The sequence below is a fragment of the Semicossyphus pulcher genome, unplaced genomic scaffold (genome assembly GCF_022749685.1).
Source record: "Semicossyphus pulcher isolate SPU_LCO1_2020_fin unplaced genomic scaffold, fSemPul1.0.p SCAF_13, whole genome shotgun sequence".
In the NCBI taxonomy this organism is placed as follows: Eukaryota; Metazoa; Chordata; class Actinopteri; order Labriformes; family Labridae; genus Semicossyphus; species Semicossyphus pulcher.
In genome coordinates this window covers 5,063,760-5,091,293 of record NW_027211637.1, presented here as the reverse complement: position 1 = coordinate 5,091,293, position 27,534 = coordinate 5,063,760, and the positions used below count along the sequence as shown (strand labels likewise).

General features: G+C 39.2%; 1 protein-coding gene across 1 annotated transcript in view; it reads right to left on the bottom strand.

The window, feature by feature from the left end:
* The window catches only part of ctnnbl1 (catenin, beta like 1), a 54,443-nt gene that overhangs the window by 20,717 nt on the left and 6,192 nt on the right, over positions 1 to 27,534 (bottom strand). Inside the window, exons 6-13 of the mRNA XM_069660436.1 lie at positions 26,003 to 26,096; positions 22,214 to 22,305; positions 21,344 to 21,416; positions 19,504 to 19,562; positions 18,174 to 18,322; positions 14,693 to 14,874; positions 4,868 to 4,965; positions 2,551 to 2,631 (exon numbers count right to left, since the gene is read on the bottom strand). Coding sequence (XP_069516537.1) covers positions 2,551 to 2,631; positions 4,868 to 4,965; positions 14,693 to 14,874; positions 18,174 to 18,322; positions 19,504 to 19,562; positions 21,344 to 21,416; positions 22,214 to 22,305; positions 26,003 to 26,096 — 828 coding nt within the window. The remainder of the gene's footprint in view (positions 1 to 2,550; positions 2,632 to 4,867; positions 4,966 to 14,692; positions 14,875 to 18,173; positions 18,323 to 19,503; positions 19,563 to 21,343; positions 21,417 to 22,213; positions 22,306 to 26,002; positions 26,097 to 27,534) is intronic.

Below are 27,534 nucleotides of genomic sequence, written 5' to 3'. Positions count from 1 at the left end.
GTTGTATTTGTTTTTCAGCAGACTGATTTGAGCTTTTTGAAAAAGTTCACAGAAAAAGTACTCCCTGGATAAGCTGAATCCAGTTATTTAAAACTGGGACCTTTTTATTTTACATATTTTGGGGTCTAAATGACTCATGGGCACGCAAAGGTTTGGAAATGACTTTTTGACTACATAAAATGGTGACCCCTACAGCAATAGACCTTTTAATTAAAGCTGCACTGTAAGAAACTTTAATCTTGTGTGGGTGTTGGCAGCCCTTGTGGACAATGTGGTACATCTAATCTCTTTGCTGGTTCTATCTTGTTCATGCAAAAGTCACTTTAAGAAATCAGTCCTCCTGCTGTCTGATAAATGCCAAATGTATCACATGTAAAAAATGTAAACAAAGGCACTTCTGGTCTGCATGCTGTTTATCGCTTTGTTGGACTCCAACTGGGTCCTTGGTCCGGGCGGTGACAGTGATGAAAATAACTAACTATAAAGTGAATCCTTTAGCTGATGGCTTCGCTTTTGTAGGTCAGATAGAGGCATCAGTATTATTTTAAGTTTGTTTCAACACCAGATAAAACTCCTCACACTATGTTAAAGTATGTTCCTATTTTACCAGAAACAACTGTTGACTACATCAATCTCTTCTTCAATTCCACCACTAATCAAATCAAAGTTTATCAAAGCCTGTTGAAAATTCCTCTGATATGCGCAATGCGAGTGTGCATCCAGCATGCATTTATCTTCCAAGGTGTATGTGAGAAAATATCAGTTAAATAATAATAATACTTTATTTTTACAGCACCTTTCAAGACAGGAGCACAAAGTGCTTTCCAGAAATTAAAACGCGCACAGAATACAAAAACCACGCAATACAAGCATGCAGTTAAACAACTGTATAAAAGAAAAGTTTAAATTAAACAAGCAGAAGGTAGCAAAATACAATAAGTTTAAAATATGGAGATAAAATGGATGTTTTCAGCTTAACAAAAAAGATCAGATCAGATTGAATATGTTACAAACACATCAGTGGGAAAGTACCATAGACTGTATAAAAACATGGACGACAGGACAGCTCCCTAAAAGTAAAGCCAAACCCTCTCTATCGCCCCCTGCTGACTGGCTGCTGTATAGGTAATAAAGCCTGCATCCTCCATCTTAACAGATGGGACATGAGTCAAACTATAAAATCAAAACATTTTTCTCAAACATGGTTTCTGTCACTATAGTTAGTTCTTATCATGCCCATTTATGCCAAAGTGCTCATTTTTCTGACAAGTTTACTTTTAATGAGTTATTTGATGCTATAAAAAGGTTGATTGACAGCTCTGTTGATAAATCCGGCTCCTGCAGCCAATCTATCACGATCACTACGGTCATTGAAGTTACCACATCTGTGAACGTCTGCTTCAGACCAACAGGAAGAAGCTGATCTGCCGTTAAACACGCCGGCGCGCGGGATCCTTGCCGTTTCTTTCGGTAAGTTAAGTTTGTGTTTGGTTAGTGGAAGTGACTGAGGCGGCTCCACCGGCCGATCTCTACTGCGCAACTCTGGCTCCAAGTGACATAACCATCGGATGATGGCAGCGCCTATCAAGGGGGCTATTTTGGCAATCAATTTCATACAATGAGAGCAGATGGAGAAGCGTCGTCCAACTTTATTTACAGTCATTGGAAAGTATTAATAAAACTTTAAAAAACTCTTTTAATTATATTATCTTGTAAACAGAAACTTATTAGCTGTAACTGGCTGCATTTCACTGAGCTACTACAAGCCATTTAAAAAAAAGAGACCAAAGGGACCAAACTGAATTTTTTCAATGGGGGGCAAAAAGCTTTGTGAACACTTTTAAATGCTGAACAGCTTAATTGCACCAAGTCAATAGTCTGAAGCTGTAGCCCTCTCTGACAAATTAACAGTAAAGGAGACCCTCTGCCCTCTTCAGTATATTTATTGGTGCTTGTATACATAATTACTGAAAGCCATTAATAAAAAAGATTGGTCTAAAAGTATAATGTTTAATGATGTGTGTCATTGCACAGCAACAACAAAAGAGGGACTAGACCGAGCTACAACTAGACATTATTAAATTATTATCAAGATTAAAGCTGTTAGAATTTAATTCACTTCACTGGAATATAAACTTAATTTTGGATGATTTCTAGAAGGAATAATTGATAATGTTGTGGAGTGACAGTCATTGGGTAAACATTATTGTAAATGCTATCATTAAAGAATTTACTGGTCTGCTCTGCTGCTTGTGGTGGTTTCAATTTCAGATCGATTTATTGTCAAGGATTTTTTCGGTTACCTCTGAATCAAACTTGACTCCAGATGAGTTCATACACTCATGATAAAATACCCAAAACATACTCTGACCAATTCTTATTAGAAGAAGTGATGTTCTAGACTTGTTTCATATAAATAGATCCATCCAACAAGGTGCCTGATGTAAAGGCATTGTGAACAAGACAGCACAGAGAGAAGACAAAGGGACAGCCTGAGAGGCTGAGTGTATGGCAGGGAGGAGGGATGGAAGGAAAAGGAGAGACGCTTACATGTTTTTCTCCTTCGATCCTCTTGTCAGCCTGTTGAACAGCCTCCAGGTACTTAAAATGCAACTCCATCAGCCTATCAACCTGAGCAGAGAATGAGATAGAGGCAGACAGAGAGGAAGCAGCAAGAAAATAAGAGAGGAGAGGCGACGAGAAAGGAGAGGGCAAAAAGAAGAGACACGACAAGATGAGACTTGGAGAGCGAATATGTAAAAGAAATACTACTACTCTTCATTTTCTTCACATTAATCTTTCGTTGATAGATTGTTACAGGGAGGGTTTATGAAGTGGAAATCAAAGACATGTAAATACCTTGTTTTTTTAGGTCCCTAATTTGTTGTACTAACATCAAAACAATCAAAGACATCCCTGTAAAATTAAGAGAACAACCGAGGGAGTGGACACTTGATTTACAGGACAGGCGGTGTCTACGTCAAATGTCATGTCTTAATGTGTCTTGAACAACACGTAGAATATCATATGATGCAATCTTCATTTGTAAGGATATTGCGGGAATAGTGGAAAGGAACTGCAGCTGACATGTCAGGTTTAATATTTTAATCACTTATTTCTGTTACATGAAGCAGAACTTACGACACAGAGGCACAGAGTAGTGCAATCACTGACGACTGACTTAGTGAGCCGAGCGTGAACCTGAATGTATTATAGCTGCTTTTTCCCTCTGGTAAAACTAAGATTAGAATGTTAAATACTCATATAGGGTCAGTTTGTGATAATCACACATTTTATCGGGTGATTCGTTCCCACCAAATGTCTTCTGAGTCCCTCCTAACGTTTCATACACAATGTCTTTAATGGTTACTAGCCTTCAAAAGTATGTGAATATAGACAATGAGGTCTGTACAAAGGGCAGCAATCGCTAATAATAATAATAATAACAATAATAATAACTTTATCTATATAGCACCTTTAAAAACACAATGTTTACAAAGTGCTTTGACAGACAAAGGCAGGAGCTCAGGAAGATTACAGAATACGAAACAGATGAAAGAACTTTCAACAATAAGGCCAAACAGAGAGCATTCAGGAAATTTCAACAAAAGGCAATAACTCAAGTCAAACACCAAAGGTCAGCAAGAATAAATGCAAGTAAAAAGAATAAAAGTGACAAAACAGAAACAGAGGCAAAGAGCAATGGAAATTAAGAGATCAATAAAGAATGAAAGCAATGAAAGACCATAAAAAGTTATAAAAGGACGATAAAAGGTGACAACATGGTATGAAATTGAAGGCTTTCTTGCAACATTAAGTACTTCTTTGGCATTTATGCAATATTTATATTCAATGCATCAATTTCATCAAACAGTTTATGAACTCTTAAATGTGTATGTCTACACACCTTTTAATATTTAAAACACACATCAGGAAGAAATAAAGTTTAACAAGACTTTATTTAAAATTAACAATAGCTAAAAAATATCCTTAAAGTTTAATGGAAGTAAAATGAAGAACTATGACTATGAAAGAGACTCTTGCTGTATTTATTAATGCATTATTATGTTAAAGAAACTAAACTAAACTGCTATTTTGATATGATTTGCAATATGAAAGGGAATAATAATTTTAACATCAATATTCTCATTTTCATTGAAAAACATTAAAAGGATTATGGTGGGATTTTTGCCGGGATATGTGCCTAACAAAGATAATTGATGCTTATTTCTGTGTATGATGTGTAGGCCGGAACATCTCTGCAGCACAGTATTTAAATGTAAATGGTATTTTGACACACATTTCACCTTTAATAAATAGGCGCCTCCTGCGATTTGAAAATTGCAGTAGGCCACATTGCGATTTCGATTTTAATTGCTCAGCGCTAGTCAGAAACTTTTAGTGTCACAAATGTCAAACTGACTGACAATAAGCAACAAACCTTCATATTGAGGAAACTGGAACTAGCAAATATTTGGTAGTTGTGCTAGAATGTGGTTACCTGATTATCAAAATAGTTTTCGTTGACTTATCATTGCAGTCCTAAAAACATGCAATACATAACTATTTGTTTGATATAGAACGACGAAAACTTCTGATCTGAATTTTACTCAAAGTCCCTGAAAATCTGGTTTCACATCTGAATTTTTAATCAAAGATATTGTTGTAGAACAAGTTCACTAAAGGTATAATCTATAAAGAGATTAAGATCGGCAAAATTTGCTTCATAAAGACTGTGTGGGTGATCAGATTTGAGTGACAGTGTCCTTGCAACATAAGCAAAGAATAAACACACATTCAAAGGTTGCTGATTGGTGCATGAACATAAACTGTATGACAGACGGCATGAAAATTACAAGAAACTAACCTTCTCACAGTCGTTCTCTGTGAACTTAGTGAGCAGTCGGCTTCTTTGTTGGGACTTGAGATTTCTCAGCATGGAGGCGATGATGGAGGAGACGTGTTCTAAGGAAAGTAAAGTGAGAAGAAAAATGAGCTTTCAGGTTTATATCACAGAGACAATACCTCAGACTGTATGTAATAATTCAGTTTTAATAAATGCTTAATAAAATTAGACCTTCACACACATTTATTATTCCTCTCTCCTTTAGACAAACACATGCAGTATGAAGCCTCCTTTATTATAGCTCTTCATAAAGCAGCTGGCTGTTTTGAGCTTCTGATTTGCCCCTCACTTAAATAGTAAACTCATAAAAACTGCAAAGCTCCTTCACACGCACACAGCCTTCAGAAAGAACAAATCGATTAGCACTTGATAATTTGCAATTACAGCACGCACCCAGCTAAGCTTGGATACGCTTGCAGAGAGGGCGCAGAACAAGAGGAGGAGAAAATGTTAATACAATTTAGAAATCAATTTTCATTTTAGGGCGCACTGGAACAGGCGTTAACAGTTTTGGCTGTAGCTAAATTACATTTCTCGTGGTGATAGAAATTTGTTCTAGGCAGCTCTGGGGCCTTTTACCAAGAGGGGGGTCTAAAGCATGTTAATTGACTGAATTAGCAACAAAAACTGGTTCGTCCCATTGAGTGTCCTTGTTAAACCGATTCATGCTATATAAGATGTGCTCTCTCATTTACAGACAGGCCTTCTGATCAGAGCATACTATTTCTCTCTGATAATGAAAACAATACACTGTACACACAGGAAGAGGAGAATATGACATTGTAAAATCTGTAGCTATACAGAGTAGAGAAAAAATGTAATTGGACTTTATCAACAAGAGGTCAATATTCTCTCTCAACGAGGCTTTGCAGTTGCTAAGCAACAAGACTACAGGAATCAATCCCATTTCTGCTTTTTAAAAGGGGTCGTGTTTGCTGTCAGCTCCTTTTCTGCGATCCCCTACGACCTGCAGCATCCTTACTCACAAGACTTAAAGGATAAGATGACTAAAGGCTAAAATCTTCAAATGTCATATCTTTCAGAACATGCAGACATCCATTAACATTACCAACATAAGCATCTCTAAAAGGAAGCGAAACAAACAAGAGTGTTCCTTTAGAAAGAAGGTTTAAAAGATAGGCATCCTATCAAAAGGTAAAATAAATCCAATTTCTTTGTGAATCTGAATCTGCTCTTGTGTTCTCTTCGGTTTGCTTACTGTAAACAAGATGTTTAAGGAATTCACCTTACAGATGTTTACCTTAATACTCTGTATAACTACAACACTTAAAGAGTCTTAACAACAAGGTTTTTTTTCAGGGGGAGAAGATAACTTAAAAATAACATGAAAGCCATTGTTGAATGTAGATCTTTCAGGGCCTCACTAGCATCATTATGTTAAAAAGTCACCCCAAAATAAGCCAAACCCAAACATTTATCCAAGTATTAATCCAATTAGGAGTTGAATAGCTCACATAGACTGCTTAATTTGCATACGTGTATTTGCAGGAGGAAATCAAGGGTCAAGTCCGGGATTTTTGTGTCCGCCACAGCAAAATCCGAACGATACATTTCCGAAAAAATCATTAATTTAACGGAATGTCAGAAGAGCAGATAAACTGTAATTGCTTTTCACAGTTTTACTGAATGACTTATGGGTTGACAGGTATCAAAAGTAGTTAAGACTGTTTGGTCTGTTTGCACATCAGGTACGTTTAGTCCAAGTCTCCCTTGTTTTAATGTGGAAAACCCTATTTCCCGTACACAATGACAAGAAGCCTAACTGCCATTTCCAAAAGGACGCTGCTTTATCAACTTGATCCAAGCGGTAATTGATGTCGCCACCTCCACGCCCTGCCGGGGAGGCTATTGATCGCAGGCTGTTCAATGTTGTCTCCAAAGAGTTTAAAACTAAACAGCGACCGCTCAGCTGAGATTTGTGATGGGGTGGGGGCGGGATTACATCGTGGGTACAGGATGGAGGGCAAGGCTAAGTAAAAGAGCCTTTAGAAAGGTGTCCAATCAATACTCCATTTACATGCTTTGCTTAAGACTTGAATACTAATTATGAAAACAAGGAAACAAACAAGAAAACACAGAACATTTCCATCATATCTCTTTGATACAAGCAGAATGACACAACAGAAGTAATCAAACACAGAATGAAGAAAATTTCAGTCATAATATGCACAAGCAACAACAATTTGTTGCACTTTGCTGTTACAAATGTCAAACAACCATGAGCTGCAATCAGAGCTGAGCAAGACTTCTGGAGAGTTTCACAAAGCTTACTGCGTAGACTGACAGCATCGCACATTATGTGAGCAGGAGAGAATTTAACTTTAACATTAAATTACCACTTTCTTTAAACCAGAATTGCTGCTACATAAATATATAATGGCCAACAATAAGAGACAAGCTGTTGGAGTTGGCAAAGCGAACAGTAAATAAATGAAATCCGCCTATCACCTGGAACCTCTCTGCAGCAGTTAACAAGTTTTAAGTCATCTCTTGCTAAAGGCATATTTGCACTCAGAAAACACAGTCCAGTAGCTAACGTTCGATCACCTTCTACTAATGATTCACCGTTTGCCTCATCTAAGGCCTAGGGGATCCATAGCACAAAGTTAACATGCAAATAACCCTGATTGGCCTGGATTCATTTATTGATTGACAGTTGAAGGAAGACGAGTTTAGCTTTGAATGACAGGGAGAACAGATAGGTGGTGCTTCAACGATAGACAGAATTGACCTGGACTAACTCTGCCCTGGGGAGAGCAATCAGCCTCCCAGCACCACAGGCTAGTCTGTCAGGGTTTCAACACACAGTACTCACAGCCTGATGGTTCAGAAGACAATTCTGAGCTGTGAACTCTAAGAGGGTATTCAAAAAAACTAACAGAACATGGTGCACAAGCCTTTTAGTAAAGTTAAATAAAGTCAACATAAGCGACAATATTATAAAACATAAACAAAAACACAAAAGACAAAAACATAACAGCAGCGTACAATGGAAGAAAAAAAAAAGACAACTTTAAATTAAGTCAAAGGTTATTTGTCCCCTTTTTCCCCTGACAGTCTTGTTGTAATGAAGGTTGCATTAAGACCTGCAGAAATGTAAAGGTGCACTGAACATGAAAGGCTAGGTTGGTGTTTTGTTTTCTGGTCATTCACTGCTTTTGCACTTCATATATAACAAAATAACAATTACTAATAAAAACGCAGTAAGCACATTGTAGCAGTCTTACAGCTTGTTGTTTTTTAAATAATGATAATAATGTTGTTGTTGTCAAAAACCTTATTTAGGTACTAACCCTGCATTCTGGCCAATGAGCCAAGGATGGGATTTAGTTCCTCAACCATAATTCAAGTTTGCAAAAGTCCCTACTTCAAGGACTACATTGGGTATTACCTAATCTCTATTAGATTAGATAGATTCTACATAGAAATGTAGAATCTGTAGACAGGGATGTGGATTTTAGGGATAGCAAGTGTTCTGGTTTCCGCTTGTAGTTCAAGTAATATTGACCAATCACGTATCATCAGGCTGCGGCGTATGCAGGAAAAACAGTCTGTGTGGAGAGCAAAAGCAGGAAGAACGAAATGCGCTGTAACGACATCCTGGCTCCCATCAGCGTCATCTGACAGCGATTTAGTTTCTTATTAATCTCTATAAACAAACTTCTGCAGCAAGTTCAGCTGACAATCTGTTCTAGATCTAAAATTCAACTTGACGCTGTGTCGCGAAAGCTGCTCAGCGTTCAGATTTCCCGACTTCCTCGAATGCCTCAGAAATGATCGATCCGACCTCCGTTCAACAAACGAGCATTTTAAAAATAGTTTTCTTCTCCTCTTGAGGACAGACCTGACAAAGCTTCATTTTGACTTTTTACTAATCTGCATCATGATGTTGAAATTTCAGAAAAGGTAAGACCTGTTAATTAAAGTCAAACACAAGAAAATCGGGTTCTTTTTCTGTATTTTGCATTTAGGCCTACACTCCAACATTTACAGTGTTGTTGATAAACTAGCATTGACTAAATTGTTTTTTGTTTTGTTTTTTTTTTAAAGGGAAAAGAAAACATTAAATACCTTAAAAAACAAACAAACAAAAAACTTGGCTTTGCCATCCGCTAAGACGTGAGAGCGTTCAAGAGACAAAACAGCATTACAGAAGAAAAGTTGAAAGCGCCTCTGACTGAATGCAAGAGAGGGAGATGAAATTACACAATTTTAGATTATTTAATTTTAAATGCTGTCATTGGTTTGTATTTAAGCTTCTCTGGTCTAAGTGCTATGGTGGCTGAAAATGGCAAACGCACGGCAATGGCCTTAAACATTTCCATTAGGAGAAACTGCCTGCAAATACAGATACAATACAAATTCAAGAACGCAAACAAAAGTCCAAAACAAACGCACCGATGGAAAAGCGCTGCACATAAAAAAACATGCTGCAAAAAGCCAAATCACTGCAACGATGCAAAGTAAAAAAAACACTCAAACCCCGAAAGAAAATGCAGCAGAAAAATGCTGCAGATCCAGTCATCACACAGCGTTTCGAAGTTAAATTATTCATACACTGTAGGTACTGTACTAAAGATACCAAAGCACATTTTATTACAGTGTGAGTTTACACAGATGGAACGTTATCAACTCCCACCAGAGGAAAGACCAAGCGTGAAGATGTTAATTAGATGCGCCTTTACACAGGGATCTAACAGTAAGTCTCTCCCTCTGAAATACACTAATAATAGGATTACACAGCATGACTCTGACAGCACAGATTACAATCAAACTTGTATCATGTAAAATGTAACTGATCTCAATCAGTGCCAAAGGCGCAAAGAGCTGGTGGAAGGGATGATCAAATGAGAGCTCCATTTTATTCTTTGCTTTTGACTGAAATGTGTGATGTAAGTTTCATCATTAAACCAAGATAAGTTTCTCTGTTACAGGCACTTATCAAGGCTCATATATTCTGCTATCAAGTCATGCTTCCTAAATCCCCATTTTCCGGAGGAGATACTGGTGATAAAGTAATGAGCTGATAAAATTCCATGTTTTATCTTTGTAATGAAACTGCCATCATTTAGGGGGAATGTTTCAATAAAAAAATACCCTATTCCCATCCTTTCCTCTTTGCTGCATACTTCAAAATAAGCTGCAGAACCACAAAATGTGTTCTAACAGGTCTCTTTCTGCAAAGCATGCCTCACTCATTACCTTTTTTAGTGCACTCATTAGAAAATAAGGGTTATCGTGAGGGCATTCGCTACACCCAAAGGTGTTTGCGTGGCATTCAAAACATATCAACTACAAAGGCCTCTGTTCCCTCCCTGTACGCTCCGTCTATTCACTTAGCAAACACCCGCATGCACACAAGCACACACAGCATCCACTTTTACAGAGTTGGAGCTGGAGACGGAGCTATGACTATTGTTTCTCGCCATGTAAATTAGTTGTTTACTTCTGCTCCCTCTCACGGTCGCTCGCATCATTAGCCACCTAAATATAACAACCGGCTGCCACCAATTTCCATCATACAGTCTCATTTCACTGGTAATGACGGAGCACATACACACATAAACTGAGACCCCAAAAACAAGGTGAACGGCAGTGTCGTGACAAAAATATTCATGAGCAGAGAAATGTAATTTGTTGTTCTTTCCTTTCAGTTTTTTTCCCCCCATTCTTCCACTTAAAATGTCTCTATTAATTACTCCATCCTGCATGCTAATATCGCCTGACAATCCATGGTCATTTTGGCTGTGTCAATTGCAGAAAGGATTTCACAGGGATCAATCTTTGCACTGAGGTTTATGATCGAGAGGGCCGTGGAATGAATGTGAGAGAAAGCAGTAAGACTAGAAGGACAGAGAGGTCCCTACGTCCTAATTACTTTTGTTTGAAGCAGCTGATAGTTAATTAATCTACAGTGTTATTGTGTTATTCTGGAGAACCACTTGATTCACAGCAATTTCAATTAGTAGTCCTACTAAGAAGGAGGGTTCACTCAATAGGCTTTATATTATGACAGGCATCTCATTAGGCATATGGATGTTAGAGGAATCGATGGAGACATGATGGAAAATCATGCAAGCTGCAAATCTCATCACAAAGAATAACAACAAAGAATTAATTATCGAAAACTAATTCCAAAATGTTATGCAGTGTCCTGTTTTGCACAACCAACAGTCAAATATATGCAATTTTATTATAATATTATAATAATAATAATATTATTATTGTAATGTAATGAAAAGAATCAAATCATCATATTTAAAAATCTGGAACCATCAACTATTCAGCTTTTTAGCAAAACAGTTTCTACATTAACTATTGATTTAATGTGCAGCTCTAATACTTTCTCAAAAACTTAAATCCAGTGTTTAACCTTGTAAACATCTCCATGTGGTGTTCTTCATGTGCTACAAGACATATCAGGGACAAATCAGCAGTCATCACCATGGCTGGGCCTGTCTGCTTTTAATCTGCAGTGTGCCAAGGACAGGCTGAACAACACGTTTTCAGATTGGCAGGTTTGAGACGTCACAAACCTACGGAGCCAATCCCGTTAATGGAAGGGGTGACGCTATGCATATCATTATGTGCAACCTATGGCAACCACTTCTGTGATGCGCGAGCCAGCTGTAACCGTAACCGTCATCTTACTTTTTGCAAACTCACTACTGACTACGAACGTTAACATTACTACCACTAATCACTACATTTCAAGCTCGCTAAGTTTCAAAAAATTGCCACTAAACGATGGCAGAGACGTGTTTCCGATTCTGGAATTTTTAATGAGAGAGAAGGAGGAGATGCCTTGTGAGGATTTTTAAAGGTAATTAAACATATTTTGCAGAAAAAAACATATCAGACAATTTATTATTTCAGGCAGAGCCTTTTATATGTCTCTCTCTCACTGAACCCTGAGATTGGATTTTTTTTATCGTGGTATTTTAATAACCGTTTTAATTTCATCTCTTATAACTCTGAATGTTATTCAGTCTCCAACCACAAGTCTGAGAGGGTTTTGACATTGGCTTTGAGGTTAAAAAATAGCATTAACATGCCCCTTTAACACATTATATATGTGACGGTTGTGTAGTATAAAGACTAACTGGGGTTACTTTTTAGGGTTTTCAAGCTTATGATTTTAAATCAGATAACTTGTAATTCATGATTTCATGTGCCAGGTAAAATGTATGAGATTTGTTTGTGAAAAACGGAAATATATGAATTCGTAGAATTTTCTGTGGCTTAGAAAAATGAGCAGAAGGTGGTCTTGGATGAACTATAGGGATTTCATGCAGATGCACAAATTAAGATTACTGCATTGTGAATTTGCAGCTGATAACAGCCCAGAAAACCTGTTTTTGGTGATTTGTTGGTGAAAAGTAGTCTTGCAGATTATTGAAACTGGGCTTTATTTTGCAAATGATTCTATTTAGATATCTAAATTGCATAGATCCTTACATGTTTTACATAGGCCACAGTGTTGTTCAGTATTCGGAATGACAACCTGCTAACCTCTGCCTCAAGAATGAGGCAATGTTTATGAATACCGGTATTTAAACAATATATCATGTAGTATTAAAAAGGATCAGAAGTCATGTCAGGTTTACACAGTTTGCATTGAAGTATTTTAACATATCTAGCCCAGGAAGTTCACTGTGCTTACCTATGTGAGCAGCACTACACTGATTCTCACCTTTCCGTCATCATACTGTGGACTTTTTGAAATACAGATCTACACCACACTTGCCAAACCTCAGAGGAACACAGAACCTTCAGGGTGTATTTCCACATCTCTTTTTAAAGCCTGTCTTTTAAGTCTGTGCCTGCCTTGCCAGGAGCTTCAACACACAGGAGGGAAAGGTTTAACTGTCAGGAGGGGTTATCTTCACTCCTCTTCCTCCTGCTGCTGGAGGAGGTCATAGGTTAATTCATCCAGTCCCTGGGTGAGAAGGGACACAATGGAAGACAATTTGTTCTTCTCTGCACGGCTGGGAAGCCCCTCCGGATGGATCAAACTTAATTAATACAGACAGAGAGAGAGGAGGGGGTTCCACATTTTGGGCGTAAGTAATCAAACAAAGAGCAGAGAGATGGACAGGGTTTCTTTCAGTCTCCTCTCTATTTTATTTTCTCACCTTGTATCACACAGACCTCCTATCTTTCTCTCTCTCTGGCTCTTGTTTGCACTTCCTATCTCTCGCTCAGAGACAAGAGAGGTTTGAGGGTGAAGGCAGGAAAATCAATCAAGATTGGATTGATAGTGTAAACTGACAGGCTGAAGAGGCAGCAAACCGTGATACAGGAGCAGATTAGGATTGAGTGTGTCTGCAGGAAACAGGTGTGACTACACCCTGCAGAAAACTAGAAGCAGGAGAACAAAGAAATTACCACGCGGTAATTAGTGCAATCATTTAAATAGGTGCAGTCTGCAAATTAGGGGTGGGAATCGCAGTATAACTTATGATACGACCGAGATACCTGGCCCACGATAACGATAATATCACGAAACAACAATTCTGCGATAATTGATATATTGCAATAAGACAATCATACGATACATCACGATATCTGATTAACTGAAGAATACAAAATGCTCCTAAAAAGGTAAAGTGCAGGATTAAAGTATTCTCTGCAACTAAGTGTCAGTTTCACATAATTTCACACAAACTGAGATGAAACAATGTACGTGTTTCAGTCTGTAAATTTGATTTACAGAACTATCGAACAACTGTAAAAACAAATGAGGACTTTGGATTTGAAAGTGGCTGGCATTTCTCTTTTCAACTTCTTTTCACTGCTTTCCCGACATCGTCCCGCTGTCGTCTTCCTCTTTTCTCCTGCTGTCAAATTCTTTGGCCAATTAATTTCCATTCCCTTTATCCTCATTCACATTATAAGCGCCCCAGCGAGGAGTCACAAAGTAGTGACGCAGTGAGTCAAAATAGCAGGAAATTCAGTTTGGAGTGCCGTACATTTGTAATTTAAAATATCCATATTTAGCGCCAGCCTATCAATAATTGTATTGCACAAGTCAGGACGACGATCTATTGCCATATCGGTATTTTGTCCCACTCCTAATGCAAATATATATTTTAAATTGATAATTAATTAATTAATTAATTTGGTTATAACAATAGTTTAAATGGTGATTGGCTGTTTTAAGGCTACTTCTAAAAAGTTAAATAACATGCTGCACAGTACCTTCAAGTAATAATCTCAAAGATTTTCATTTAAATAAATATCTGGTAAGTCACTATCTATTTGAATGAGGTAACACAATGGTGATTGAGCCGATGGCCCACTGATGAAAGCCTTTGCATTTGCAGTATATAGTAGAAGTACGGACTGGGTGTCTGTGGCGACATTCGCAGAAAAAATCCCAAGCGGGGCCCAGTTACTGACGCGTTTTCTATCAGCCCGCAGTGGTTGGTCTGCCAGAGAGGGTAGGCGGAGCTAAGTGGCTGCTTTTCCGGTCTCTGCAAGTGTTGTGAGTAAACAGTAATCTACTATGGCTGAACAAACAATGAAAAGATTGATGACTACAGATACAACTTAAACAAATTGGACGCTCAGATGAAGGCAAACTGTCTAAAAAGTGAAAGTGAAAATGAAAGTGAAGAAGCTGGATTTGGACCCAAATGCAGAACTTAACAAGATTACACTAAACAAAAGTCATTCAATTCATTAGTATTAATGTGTCAGTTACTGCTGGTGGCATGTAATGACAATAGTGCAAATGTTGCCCTTTTCTAATTAGTGACTGACCTTCGTGCTCTTTCTCTGAAGCACCAGTTTTCTTCATCTTCTTGGGGGTTTTCATGAAAAGTGGAAAGATGGTTCGCAGACCCAGGATGTCCACAAACTTATGGCAATTATCTGTTCCCTCTGGTCCAATCATACCATGGTCCAGGACCTTCATAGCACTCGTTCGAGACATTTTCTTTTCCCTGCAGCAGAGAGAGGAAATTAATCTCAGACTGTACCCTTAACTAACTAAAAACAACATTATTCACATCATGGGTCACAAACATTTAAACAAAATCATAAAATATAACAAGGATGCAAGATTAAAGCAAAAATCATTTTAATGTTAATTCTGAAAACCTGTCTAAAGTAAGCAAACAAAGTAGTCAGCCAACAGACAAACACAAAAACCTGACAATGTGTCTCAAAAACAAAATTGGCCATGATAAGGGGAACCAACTGTTCCCTGATCTGTCTACATCCTTTACCAACACCGCACGCTTCCTCTCAGGAAATGTAGCTGTCTGTCACCGTGTCACTTCCTCCATTCCCACCAATGACAGATGACAGTGTTTATCTCAGAGGAGGGACACATATTTCAGCAGTTGAGTCTGGTTTTGCAGACAGGCACATTATGTATGATGGACGGCTGGAGAAGCCAAGGGGGAATGATACACAGTATACTTTCTGAAGGGAAACTGGGCAATTCCGTTGGTAGACAGCTGGCTTAACTCAACATCCTGGTGTTGTGAGCTTTGCTGTCGTCTACCCAAAATTGATTGCAGGTAAAAGTATGACAGCACTAGTAGGTTTATGATTAGAATAAAATTCCAGATGAGACTGAATCCCTCAAAGATGGCTGAAAGTTCATTAACCTGTGCTGACTGACACGATCTGCCTATATACCTCTTAGGCTCACTAAAACATTGACAAACTTGATCAAAAAACAGCAACAATCCCTGAAAAAGTAGAGGAGCTGTACCTAATTTAAAATCTCATCTCACATAAAAGATATGTTTCTAAAACTACTGATGTTAGAATCATTTACTTAGTTAAAGATGAGCACTAAGACGTTTGTCTGTAAAAATGGCTGTGGTACTTCTCTGCTTTAGTCTGACAAACATTTAGCTGAGCCAATAATTCATCAAGGCACCAGGTGTGAAATCTGTATGAAGCTCAAGGTTGGAGAGGCCTGGTTGGAATGGAAATCGAGTTTTTGATGGAAAACCAATAAATGTCACTCAGTGAGTGCAGATGATTTTTTTTCCTGTTGCTCTCTCATTTTTCTTTTCCATTTATTTTGCACATGCATTGTGTCTCGGTTTGAATGAAGGAGCTGATCATTGTTAAAACTAATAATGAAAAACTTGGAACTCTGCTGAGTTAAAGGGAAACTCAAGAGGTTTAGTATTCAGAAACATTTCAAAAAGTTTGCGGGACTAACATGAGACAGATTTAAAGCCCACAGGTCAAATATAAAGCAGCAAAGGCTGTCACAGAACTTTTAGTTTCCCTAGTATGATATACATCCAAGAAAAGACACTGGACACTTGGACACTAGGCCACAAGAGCAACCTCCATAAATATATATTTTTTAACACTTTCTTTTCTTTTATTTAAATTGTTGGGGTGTTTTTAAGGGGGGGGGCTAAACCGGTGCCCCACAATGATCACTTTCACTCTGTGTTTGATATCTTTTTTTAATTTTTTTAGTTAAATTTACATTTTATGTCAGATGCCACAATAAAATAATTTCTTATTTCAAACATTGAGATGTGCTAAAATTCAACCTATATGTCACAATGCTACTTAGCTTGCTGTCGGACATACTACATATACCCCTTTCCCACGAAATTAGCGCACCAACGTGGGTTTTTCAGACCCGGGAAGATCCGTTTATAGATGCCGACTGTCTCTTTTCCCATTGCCATTCCTGTCGGTCTCTTTTCTGCTGCGTCACCATCTGGCGTCACAAACGCGCCAGAGACAGGGTTAGTAAACAGTGAAAATGTTACGTTGGTTAGCTCTTTATTGTATCTATTACTCATTCAGTCTGTTTATCAAACTTGCCCCCGACAAATTTCGAACAATGTTCAAGCTCTGCTTGGACGGAGACGGGCGGAATTTGTAGCTCAGATGACAAGGAGTCGCAGAAGTTACCGACGGTGCATAGCATCGCGCCGGAAAGGGGGCGGGGATTAGCGTGTCGACACGGGTTTTGTGTTCCCATCAATGCCGATGGGAGCCGAGGCGATAATTACCCGGGTCTACTGCAGAGCCATTTGACCCGTCTGAATGCTGATTGTAACCTTTCCCACTTAGCAAAAAAGCTGGGTGTTAGCGGGTAAGCGGGTGTTTTTTTGACCAGTGGGAAAAGGGCTATACCTAAACACTACATATTCAAGTATGTTGTATGTAAGTGTTACGCAGAATGAAAAGGGCTCAGAAAAGAACTTATTTTTGGTTCTTTCTAATCACAATATGTTTCTAAAAGACATATCTTATTTTGCTCTCTCTCGTCTTTTTCTACCTCTGTTTCCCTGGTGGATGATTTAACAGAAAAGCGTTTTTGCATTCCAATAATGAGATATTGATCCAAGTCTTAAATCTACGTGCCGAGAGAAGTGATTATCAGTGCTGGGGTGCAGAAGCTGTGAAGGTTTCATAAATGCGTGTAATGTGTCTTTATGACTCGTTAAGGTCACATCTCTGCAATTGCTGTGCTCCACCAACTGTTGATTGATTGGACTGGCAGTCCTGCTGGGCAACAGAGCAGACAGACTTGCCGTTCTGTGCAGAGCTACACCGTGTTATGCTATGAGTGTTCAGATTTTCACAGTGTAGAAAGCACAGGAAAAAATTGCTGCAACATAATGTTTCAGGACAAATGCACCCTATGAAAGCATGTGCACTAAATGATTTTTTTGACACTGAAAGGCTCAAATTATATTTAAACTGTCTAAAGGCTTTACAAAAAAAGGATTCTTTCAGAAATACACAGGGCAGGATTTGTTTTAAAACCAGAAACAGCTCTTACATGGTCCTCTTCACTGACATTAACAGTCATTTTCCTTCCTTGCATCCTTATTATTGACAAAAGCAGCATAGATGAACAGTGAAGCACACCTCCTACATAAAATCAACCTTAAAATTCTATGTGCAGAGCAATGCTATTAAGAGTGGGATATTCCAAGCATGCACCTGAGCCTATTGGCCAAGTCATAGAAACCTTCATCCAGTTTTACACTATTCCCCTGATAATCTCTTGGTGGTGAAGCACGAAGAAACATAGTAATGCTTCAAAAAAGGCAAGGGAAAAAATAATAAAAGCAGTGCACAATTTAGAATTGTCAAATGTTTTTATGGAGGAAGGAAATGCACTCATGTTCGATGGATCTTAGGGATACTCACAATGCATTTTCATGAAGCACATGAATGCCATTAAATTAAGTCCACTTTAAGTCCGACTTCTGGCATTTATTGCAGTGTACTGTGGCCTCACCTGAGCATAAGATTCATTAGCTGAAGCCCCTCCCCTCTGAGGAAGCGGTCCCGATTGGCTGGCAGCATGAGGCAGGAACACAGAGCATCGAAGAGGTTCTCCATCATCTCCTGCTCCTCTGCTGTGGACGGGTTGTGACGTTTGAACACCTGAGAGGACAGGAAGGAAGGTAGTGCACTGAGTAGGGGAGCATTTACAAACACAGCAAGTGTCTGCCATTGTTCAGTAAATAGTCTGGAAATGTTAGCAGTATAAGTTTCTATAATGATGAGAGGGAATAAGTGTAGCATGACAGTTGAATTAGCCAGGTTTGTAATATAATTAGGAAAATAGACAGCGACCGTTTTGCAAACATGCATCTCATAAAATGTTGGTCAATGAAAAATTAAACAACTTAATAGGTCGGTTATAAACTACAATTTAGATGACCTATTCTGGTTGGTTGAGTCCACAAATTTCACAGGATGCTCAGAAGAAACAAAACAGAAAATAGGTTCAAATTTTGGCCAAAGGTTACACCGAGTTTATTGTAAACCACAGGGTGAGAGCACCAAATAGTATACTGCTTACGGTCAGTCTTGGGTCTGGAGGTGCTCATGGTTGAGAAATTACTGAGCTTTAACCCTGCAAGACTCGGGACATGTCTACACGTACACGGGAGCTTTTCCCTCCTTTGTTTCTAAAGAAACCTCGTCCACACAAGCACGGTTAAAAAAAAAATCCCCGTCCAAACGACAACGCAAAAACACAACAGAAACGCTGTCATGAGAACGCCACACCAACAGGCGGCGATAAAACCCAGTCATGCAAAGAAGAAAAAGAAAATTGTGGCCAAAAGTCTGAAAAAAATCTATTGCCAGAAGACTACCTGGCGGGCTGCAATGGCGCATCGAGGAACATGCATCCCGACGCCTCTGTTCCTCAATATAGTGTACTAGTAACTGTACATATATGAGTAAACCTGTAAAAGGTTTAGGTTAGAAGCATCGCTGTTTTTGTCACGTCCGTCATTTTGCAAGGAATCTCGCCTCATTCGTGACGCCTCACAAAGGAGATAACAGCACACAGCCTGACGTCACAAGCCAAAAGCGCTGATTACCCTGTCTACTAATCTCTGTGGAAACAGAGTTTCTAAAAGTCTTCACCCTGGCCGAAGTTTTCCAAAAGATCTGTTTTCATTGACCTAAAACGGCTTACGTGTGTGGACGAAAGGCCAAAACGCAGAGAAAAAGCTGCGTCAAAACCCATGTCCGTGCAGACATTTCCTCAAATGGATGACCTGTGAGTAAGTAGGGTGTTGGTACAGTTGAGAATAAAAGCAAAATCTTACAGATAGTTGCTGCAGTAAAACATCAATGCCATCCATCTCCCCCAGTAGTTCTCTGGTATCTGTGGAAAAGAGAAGGAAGACTAAAAGATAAAAATGGTGGAACAGGACAACAGGGAGATTAAATTGAGATGGCTGCGAAAAACAGACATTTAGGGAGCGGTAGGGAGGAGAGAAAACAGTCAGGGAAAAAAGGATAAATGAAGAAAGGCAAAAGAGAAAGAGACAAAGAGAGGGAGGGAGTGGCCAAAGTGCTACAAAGACACATGATGAGCACAAAAACTGACGAACACATTGGCAACATGGGACCTCCAGCGTGAGAGAGAATGTGGAAAAATAAGGACACTGAGAAATATATATCCACAACAGTTATTACATCTAAGTCTGAGTATTTAATGTTTTTAACCTTACACAAAGCGATTCTGCTTTTTAGTGACCTCCGGTTGTAACTCTTGATTTTCCTCGCTGACGGCCGCTTTTCATTATTAGACTGTTTGCCTTCATCTGAGCGTCCAATTTATTTCTGTTTCTTTGGATGTTCACTTATTTTTGAAGTTGTATCTGTAGTCATCAATCTCTTCTTTGTTTGTTCAGCCATAGTAGATTACTGTTTACTCGCAACACACAGCAGAGAGCGGAAAAGCAGCCACTTAGCTCCGCCTACCCTCTCTGGCAGACCAACCACTGCTGGCTGATGGAAAATGCGTCACTAACTGGGCACCGCTTGTGATTTTTGTGACACCAGACAGCCAGTCAGTAATATTGCAAATGCAAAGGCTTTCATCAGCGGGCTATAGGCTTAATCACCATTGTGTTACGCATGCCCAGTAAACGTGAATGCCTGTTAGTGTGGATTGAAATTGGTTCAGAAATGCTGCTAAATCACTGGCCTTGATGAAGATCCTTTTCCTTTTTAAACACTGTTGTAAAATGAAAACGCAGTAGTGTGGAAGAAGCCTTAAATAAAAGGCTTTCAACACAGAAATGATGTGAATTTGCATCAAGAAGTGTCCAAACCTATGCCTATGTGTGTTTTTTATTTGTTATTTTCTCTGGGCAGCAAAACGTTCATAACTAACAGCAGAATTTAAATTGAAAAACGGTGAATCTACAGGGTCTTAATTAGCCGGGAAGAAAAGCTGTTCTCGTTTGCTGCATGAAGTATTTTTACATATAAACCCTTCAGAGAAGCTTTTAAGTCAGATTTGACAACAGGCAGCGATAATCACATTCAAATTAGCACATCAAGGATTTTCCCAATTTGTCATATTTTAATAGTAGTTACATGATTTGGATTTTCTCTTTCTTTAAGTGAATGACAGTATTTTAATAGGGAACATTATTCATGTGAAAAACAACATTTTTGTTAAGTTTTATTTTGTATTTGAAGGGCAGGAGGGAGAGGATTAATGGAGGCAGCACTGCTGAAGAGGAGGAGAATGAGTGTAAAGTGAAACACGACTCCCTCTGAATATCAATATGGCTTGTACCATTAATGAGAACCTGTCCAAGCACCTGATAGTCCTGTGGCTATCTGAAGCTTTACAGAGTTTAGTGAGTGAAGGAACAGCGGAGGAGACTGCAAATTGACAATGAGAGAGGAAGAAAAGTAGTGAGATGGGAAGACAAAAAGGGGATTGGGAGACAAAAGAAGGAGAGTTGAAAAGGAGACAAGTGGAAATATGAAATTTTACATGAACACAAATAATTTAAGTAGAAGAAAGAAAAGGGAAAAGGAAACAGTGTATTTTCTGTCTGTACAAGGAGGCTGAGGGCGACAGAAAAACGGAAGACAAATTAGCATCATTTGGAAGCCACAAACCATTTAGTGAGACACACTTACTGTCATTGTTTTGCAGTAAGATAGCCAGGATTTCACTGCAGTACAGCTTGTTAGCATCAAAAGGCATCTTTGCCTGGGAGGAAAAGAAAAAAAAGATCAAATTCAAATTACCTCTCATCTTGAGAAACTTTGTTCACCAGAGAACAGAGTGTTAGAAAATCACCACGTATTCTACAGCTAAATATGTTTTCTACAACTGTAAGCAGAGATTCTGCCCAGTAAATTTTATTTGGCTGTGGTTAACGGCAACAGAAACTTCTGCTTCAACTGTGTTAAAATGCAAATATGTCATTGCATGCATATAAGCACAGTTTTTGTAAACTGAAAAAACTATTTATTATTAAATAATAATTATTTTAGCCAAAGAAATCTTCATCATATGGACATTTCCTAACAAATTTGAGGATGTATTTCATTATTACTCACAGCCAAAAAGTGAAAATGCAGTTGTTACAGAAATGACTGAGTAAATGTAGCTATTCTACTATTATATGTAAAATTAAAAGACATGCAAGTGTAACAGTCCCAAGTCCTAAAATCTGGGCATGGTTGTAATTATTTTCTGCTTCATTTGCATTTTTTTCCGGTAAAGGAAGAGAAAATACCTAGGGCTGCAATTAACGACTATTTTGTATTTGATTAATGTTAGGATTATTTTTATACTGATCTTTTGTCATTTGCTCACAAGGTGATATCATGAAATATCTGGTTTGACCAACCTATGGCTCAAACTACAAGAAAAAAACTAACATTAAGTTTAAAGTTAAGACAAGAAAAACAGCAACTTTTACATTTGAAAAGTTTTAACAACAGAAAATTTGGGATTTTAAACTCAAAAAATGACTTTTTAAGGAGTTGCCACAAGCTTACCTTGATTCTCTTAAGCAGCCACTGCATGAGTCCCTGCTGAGCGGCCTCTGTGCAGAGGCCTGGTCTGAACTCCGCCATATTTTCTATGATAGCTGAGGAAGATATGAAACATCACAAATCCAAAATTATAATTAAACTCTGGTGTATCCCAAAGCAAGTCAATAAAAACTCAGTATATACCCTCAGTTAATCTGTTGGACAGAAAATATTGGACAAATTCTGGGCATGTTTATATTAGTTAGAGTGTGTGACACAGCTTTGCTCCTTCCTCCTCGTAGCTTCAAACTCTGAGAGTGTTTTAGAAGCTGGGCATCACAGTAGCACAGGGTGTTACATTTTGAAAATTGTCCCAATTTCTGTGTTTGACTTCCGTCCCAACTCTTCTGCTCTGTGCAGCTCAACGCAACTGTACAACAGCTTTCTTAAAGTGATAATTTTGAAGACTTTCATTTAAATAAATGTCTGTTAGGTCACTAACTACGGCCAAAGGAGGTAACACAATGGTGATTGAGCCTATGGCCCACTGATGTCTGTGCATTTGCAGTAAAACAGACTGGGTGGTCTGCCAGAGAGGGTAGGCGGAGCTAAGCGGCTGCTTTTCGAGTAAACAGTAATCTACTATGGCTGAACAAACAAAGAAAAGATGGATGACTACAGATACAACTTCAAAAATAAGTGGAAATCCAAAGAAAAAGAAACAAATTCGATGCTCAGATGAAGGCAAACTGTCTAAAAAGGAAAGCGACCATCAGCAAGGAAAAGCAAGAGTTACAACCGGAGCCAACCGTGGACGTCACACTCTGGATATCTGGGAAGTGTGCTCCCGCAACTACAATTATTTATCGCCATAGGTGCCACCAAAGAGAATGAAAATGAGATCTTCAAGATTACAACTTTAAAAAAACGACTTGGGGCACATTTTTTAGCAGTGTGAGCAAAAAGCTGCTTCTGGGACACATCAGAAGCACGCTGCGACGAATGTAGTGGAAACACAAGGTTAAACTAGAGTTCCTGGGATCGGCTCCGGCAGCCGCATCACAGCCAGATTATGACCCAGCTGTGCCCGTTGGAATTTAGGCTTAAAGATTGGTCTAAAGCTGTCACCAAAGACACTCCAAACCCAAACAAGTCTCAAACAGGGATGGTTTGAAGTAAGAGTAAGGTTGAAAATCTGGAGGGAATTTCAGCATGATTGGCAAGGTGACTGAGGAAAAAGTATCCACTGCTGCTGTATCCGTCTCACGTTAACATACACAGAGGTTATGCAAATGCAGTTTAGAGGAGAAAAACTGTGTAATACAACAGTCATCTTTTTTATAGAAGGTCCGTCTGGGTTCTGTCCCAGCTATTTCTAATATTATCATAAGAAAGCTGTCCCTGTCACATGATATCTCTATCAGAACAGACTGCAGCAGAAGGGGAGAGAGGGAGAGAAAGAGATTGCGGGTTGGTGATGATGAAGGGAGGGAGAACAGGAAAACTAAAGGGAATACAGGGGAGGAAAATAAATGGACAGGAAAAAAGCAGTAGGGAGGCAAAGGGGTGGGAAGACAAGTCAAAGATGAGGGAGGAAGGCTGAGGGAATGTAACAAGAGAATAACAAACATACATGGTAGAGAGGGCTGGGAGGGAATAAAAACAGATAAGACAAATAAAATAAAAAAGGGCAAAATCTGCAGAGAGCGGCTGCAGATGATAGAGAAATGTTAAGAGAAAGATGGAGAGGAAGGGTGCTGAGGGAGAGAGAGGAAGGGCCTTTATCAGTGATTCAAACAGAGCAGACAGACAGCATCCTGGAGGACAGCAGGCTCAGAGCAGAGAGCAGCCGAGGCAGACAAAAGGCTTATTCAAGCTTGGAGAGCTCCCTTGATAACACACACTTACACACATACACAAACTTGAATAGCACTGCTCCCTCGATATAACCCACACTTGAACACAGAGCCAAATACACACACCTAAACAGCCCTCCTGATACGCGGCCTCAATCTGGCAACAAAGAAAATATCATCTCAGTAGACTCATTCCACACAAAAAGAGCTGAGAGGCAGAAAAGTCTGATTCATGAGAGGCTAAATACAGAGACCACGACTTCTCAAACTATCTGCTGGCCCATGCCCTCTCCAAGACCTTTTTTGAATGCTGTTTAATCTATGCGACAGACACTTACTCCCTACAACTTCTGTGGCTGACTTTGAGAAGAGATTCCAAATGAGACCTTGACAGCTTCCTTTCACTGTCACTGAAAAAGTCTAGGACACTTGGCAGCAGAGGGACACACTGTTAAGCTTAAAGAATACAAATAAAGTTAGTCTGCGCTGTCTGTGTAATGTCAAAATCAACTCCAGGAGGACTCCCTGTCACTGCATTGCCCAAAGCTTTAACACTGGCTTCTACACACCTTAAAAGGCAGGTCTCCCTTTAAGTGGGCTTGTCATGTTTAGACAAGGGTGCTTTGTTATTCTTTATCAGAATATTCAAATTGTACTGAGCTGCCTTTAGCCTCCCTTTTTATTGTATGCTGTATAGAAGCACAAAGAAGAGTCTGCAGCACAAACAGCATGCAGGAAAACTTGCCCCAATTTTTGTCATGTTTTAGATAAAAGCTGTGCAGGCTGCCAGGCACAGAAAGTATTTCCATGTCTAGCTCTCAAGCAGTTGGTAGGAAGCTGACAGGAACATGGCCATTCGGTTTTGTATGGTTAGATAAGTTAAAGTAAAAATCTTGAAGATTTTCATTTAAATAAATGTCTGTTAAGTCACTATCTATCGCCGAATGAGGTAACACGATGGTTATTGAGCCTATGGCCCACTGATGAAAGTCTGTGCATTTGCAGTGTTACAGACTGGGTACAGCTTAGTGACGCGTTTTCCATCACCCAGCAGTGGTTGGTCTGCCAGAGACGGTAGGCGGAGCTAAGCGGCTGCTTTTCCGCACTCTGCAAGTGTTGCGAGTAAACAGTAATCTACTATGGCTGAGCAAACAAATAAAAGATCGATGACTACAGATACAACTTCAAATTTAAGTGAAAATTCAAAGAAAAAGAAACAAACTCGACGCTCAGATGAAGCAAACAGTCTGAAAAGGAAAGCGACCGTCAGCGAGGAAAAACAAGAGTTACAACCGGAGCCAACCGTGGACGTCACACATGCAACACTGTCTGGATATCTGGGAAGTGTGCTTCTGCAATTACCGTTTTGTCGTCATAGGTGCTGCTAAAGATAACAAAAACTGAAATCTTCGAGATTACCACTTTAATGAAAAGGAAAGTAAAGAACCATTGAAAGTTTCACTGTAAAACCAGTAAGAAACAGCAAATAAAAAAGTGATGAGGCTAAGGCCAGGCTCGGATTAAAGGAACTTTAAAATCCTTAACAATTTTGATATTGGGTAGCATCACACACATAAGCATATTATTAAGATTAATGACAGGAGAGTGATCGCCTTGTGCACAACACTGCTTAGTATTTAATTCCTGGAAACAGCTTTGTTTGCCGGTTTAACTGGTTTAGGACTCAGTTCAGCTGTTTGATAGATGTACTTGGCAAACATTGAGCAGGTGACAGGCTAATGACTGGAACCAAACTGGACAAAACTAGTTACAGGAATAAAATATGGAACTAGTCTTTCCAAGTCGAAGGTATTACACTATGGAGTGTTGCTTTATTATGTCCCCTATAAATCCAGTATATGTCAGTAAGCCTGTTTGGCCACAAATCATTTAAGATGGCTTTAGGACAAACAGCGACTGAAGGGTCATTGTTAAGGTCTCTAGTGCATCCCCTTACCCAGTGTGTTAAAGATGCCATCAGCCTCCTCCTTCACCTGTTCATCCAGTCGATCCATATTCTGCACCAGCAAGGCCACCACCTGGCCCTCCAACTACAGACACAAAAAGTTAAAGTCAGAGTTCAGACACAATTTCAACACATAAAGGAGCAAATCAAAGTTAATCAGAGAGGAAACCTTGTCATGGTTGTATCACACAATTTTGATCAGCTGGCAACAACGACAGTGTGTTTAACTTTAACTTAAAATTTCACTTTCAAGTTTCAGACAACTGAGAAAGAAAAAAACATTCTTGTAATACAACAACAGAAACCTCTTTCATCTTCTCATCATGCCTGCTGCTTAATATGAAGTATAGAGTGTTTTTTTTGTCGAGAACACAAACTCATTTCTTGCCATCAATGCAACCGTTCACATCACATCAATACATTTCAAATCTTAAACACAACTGTATTGGAGTCTGTCAAATAATTCCTTATCTTTATTTTCTGCAACATGATGTAACGTTTCAGAAGAAAACTGACAAACTAATTTCAGAGAGAACATATCTACAGGCAGCAATGACAACATGGATGTTCGCTTTCAAGACTCGGCCTCGGCAGATGATGCTTGCTTAATGTAAGAGCTTCTCTGTCCGAGTGTTATCAGTCAAGTCGAGATTAGAGACTCAACCAAACAGAGCTTGCGGGGTTCCGACCAGCTGGATGAAAGTGCTTTTACAGATGAAAGAAGACGGACAGTCGACACAGACATATGAGCAGGCAGAGACCGTCGTGGATCATTTTGATTCATCTTATCAAGGATACCACCTGGCCTTCTGGCAACAAGGACAGAGGAGCTGGAAGCATTACAGCAAAGAGAAGAGACAAATGGATTCAACCAAGCCTTGCTGCCCTGAAACTGTTTCCCTTGGAAGAAGCTGTAAAGAAGAATGGGTTTATGGGCGCTCCATTGCATGGTAAATGGACTGCATTTATATAATGCTTGTATCCAGAGAGCTTTGCAGCGCCACCTGAGCTACTGTCTTAACTTAGCAACCATCGCATTTCCACTCACAAAGGGTCTTTGACATTGCTCCAATTGTCTCCACAATTGTTCCTGTCAGATATTAACCAGCCAGACAAAAAGACAAACCTCATGATGTCAATCAGAACACCTCTGAGGGATATGTTCTTCAGACATGACTCCACCAAAATTATTCAACTGACAAAATACAATGGTAATATTGAAAAGCAAATGGAAATCCAAGCAATTTTATAGCAGGAATTCTGTTGCGATAAAGGCATGCAGAGTTCTGTAAGCATCCTTAAGCACATAACAATCTAGGGCTTCACCCAAGTAGTTGGACAAACCGTGCCATATGTTGCTTGCTGCACTGAGTGAATAAAGCTCATGATGTTTCACGACCACTCTTCCCTGGTTAGTTAATTAGCCGCTACAAGCCAGGCTTAAGCCAACTTTTTCGGCGTAAAGAAACCAGAGGTCACCCAACTACAGCCCTGAAGACAATTTTTAAAAATGTTCCGTCTCC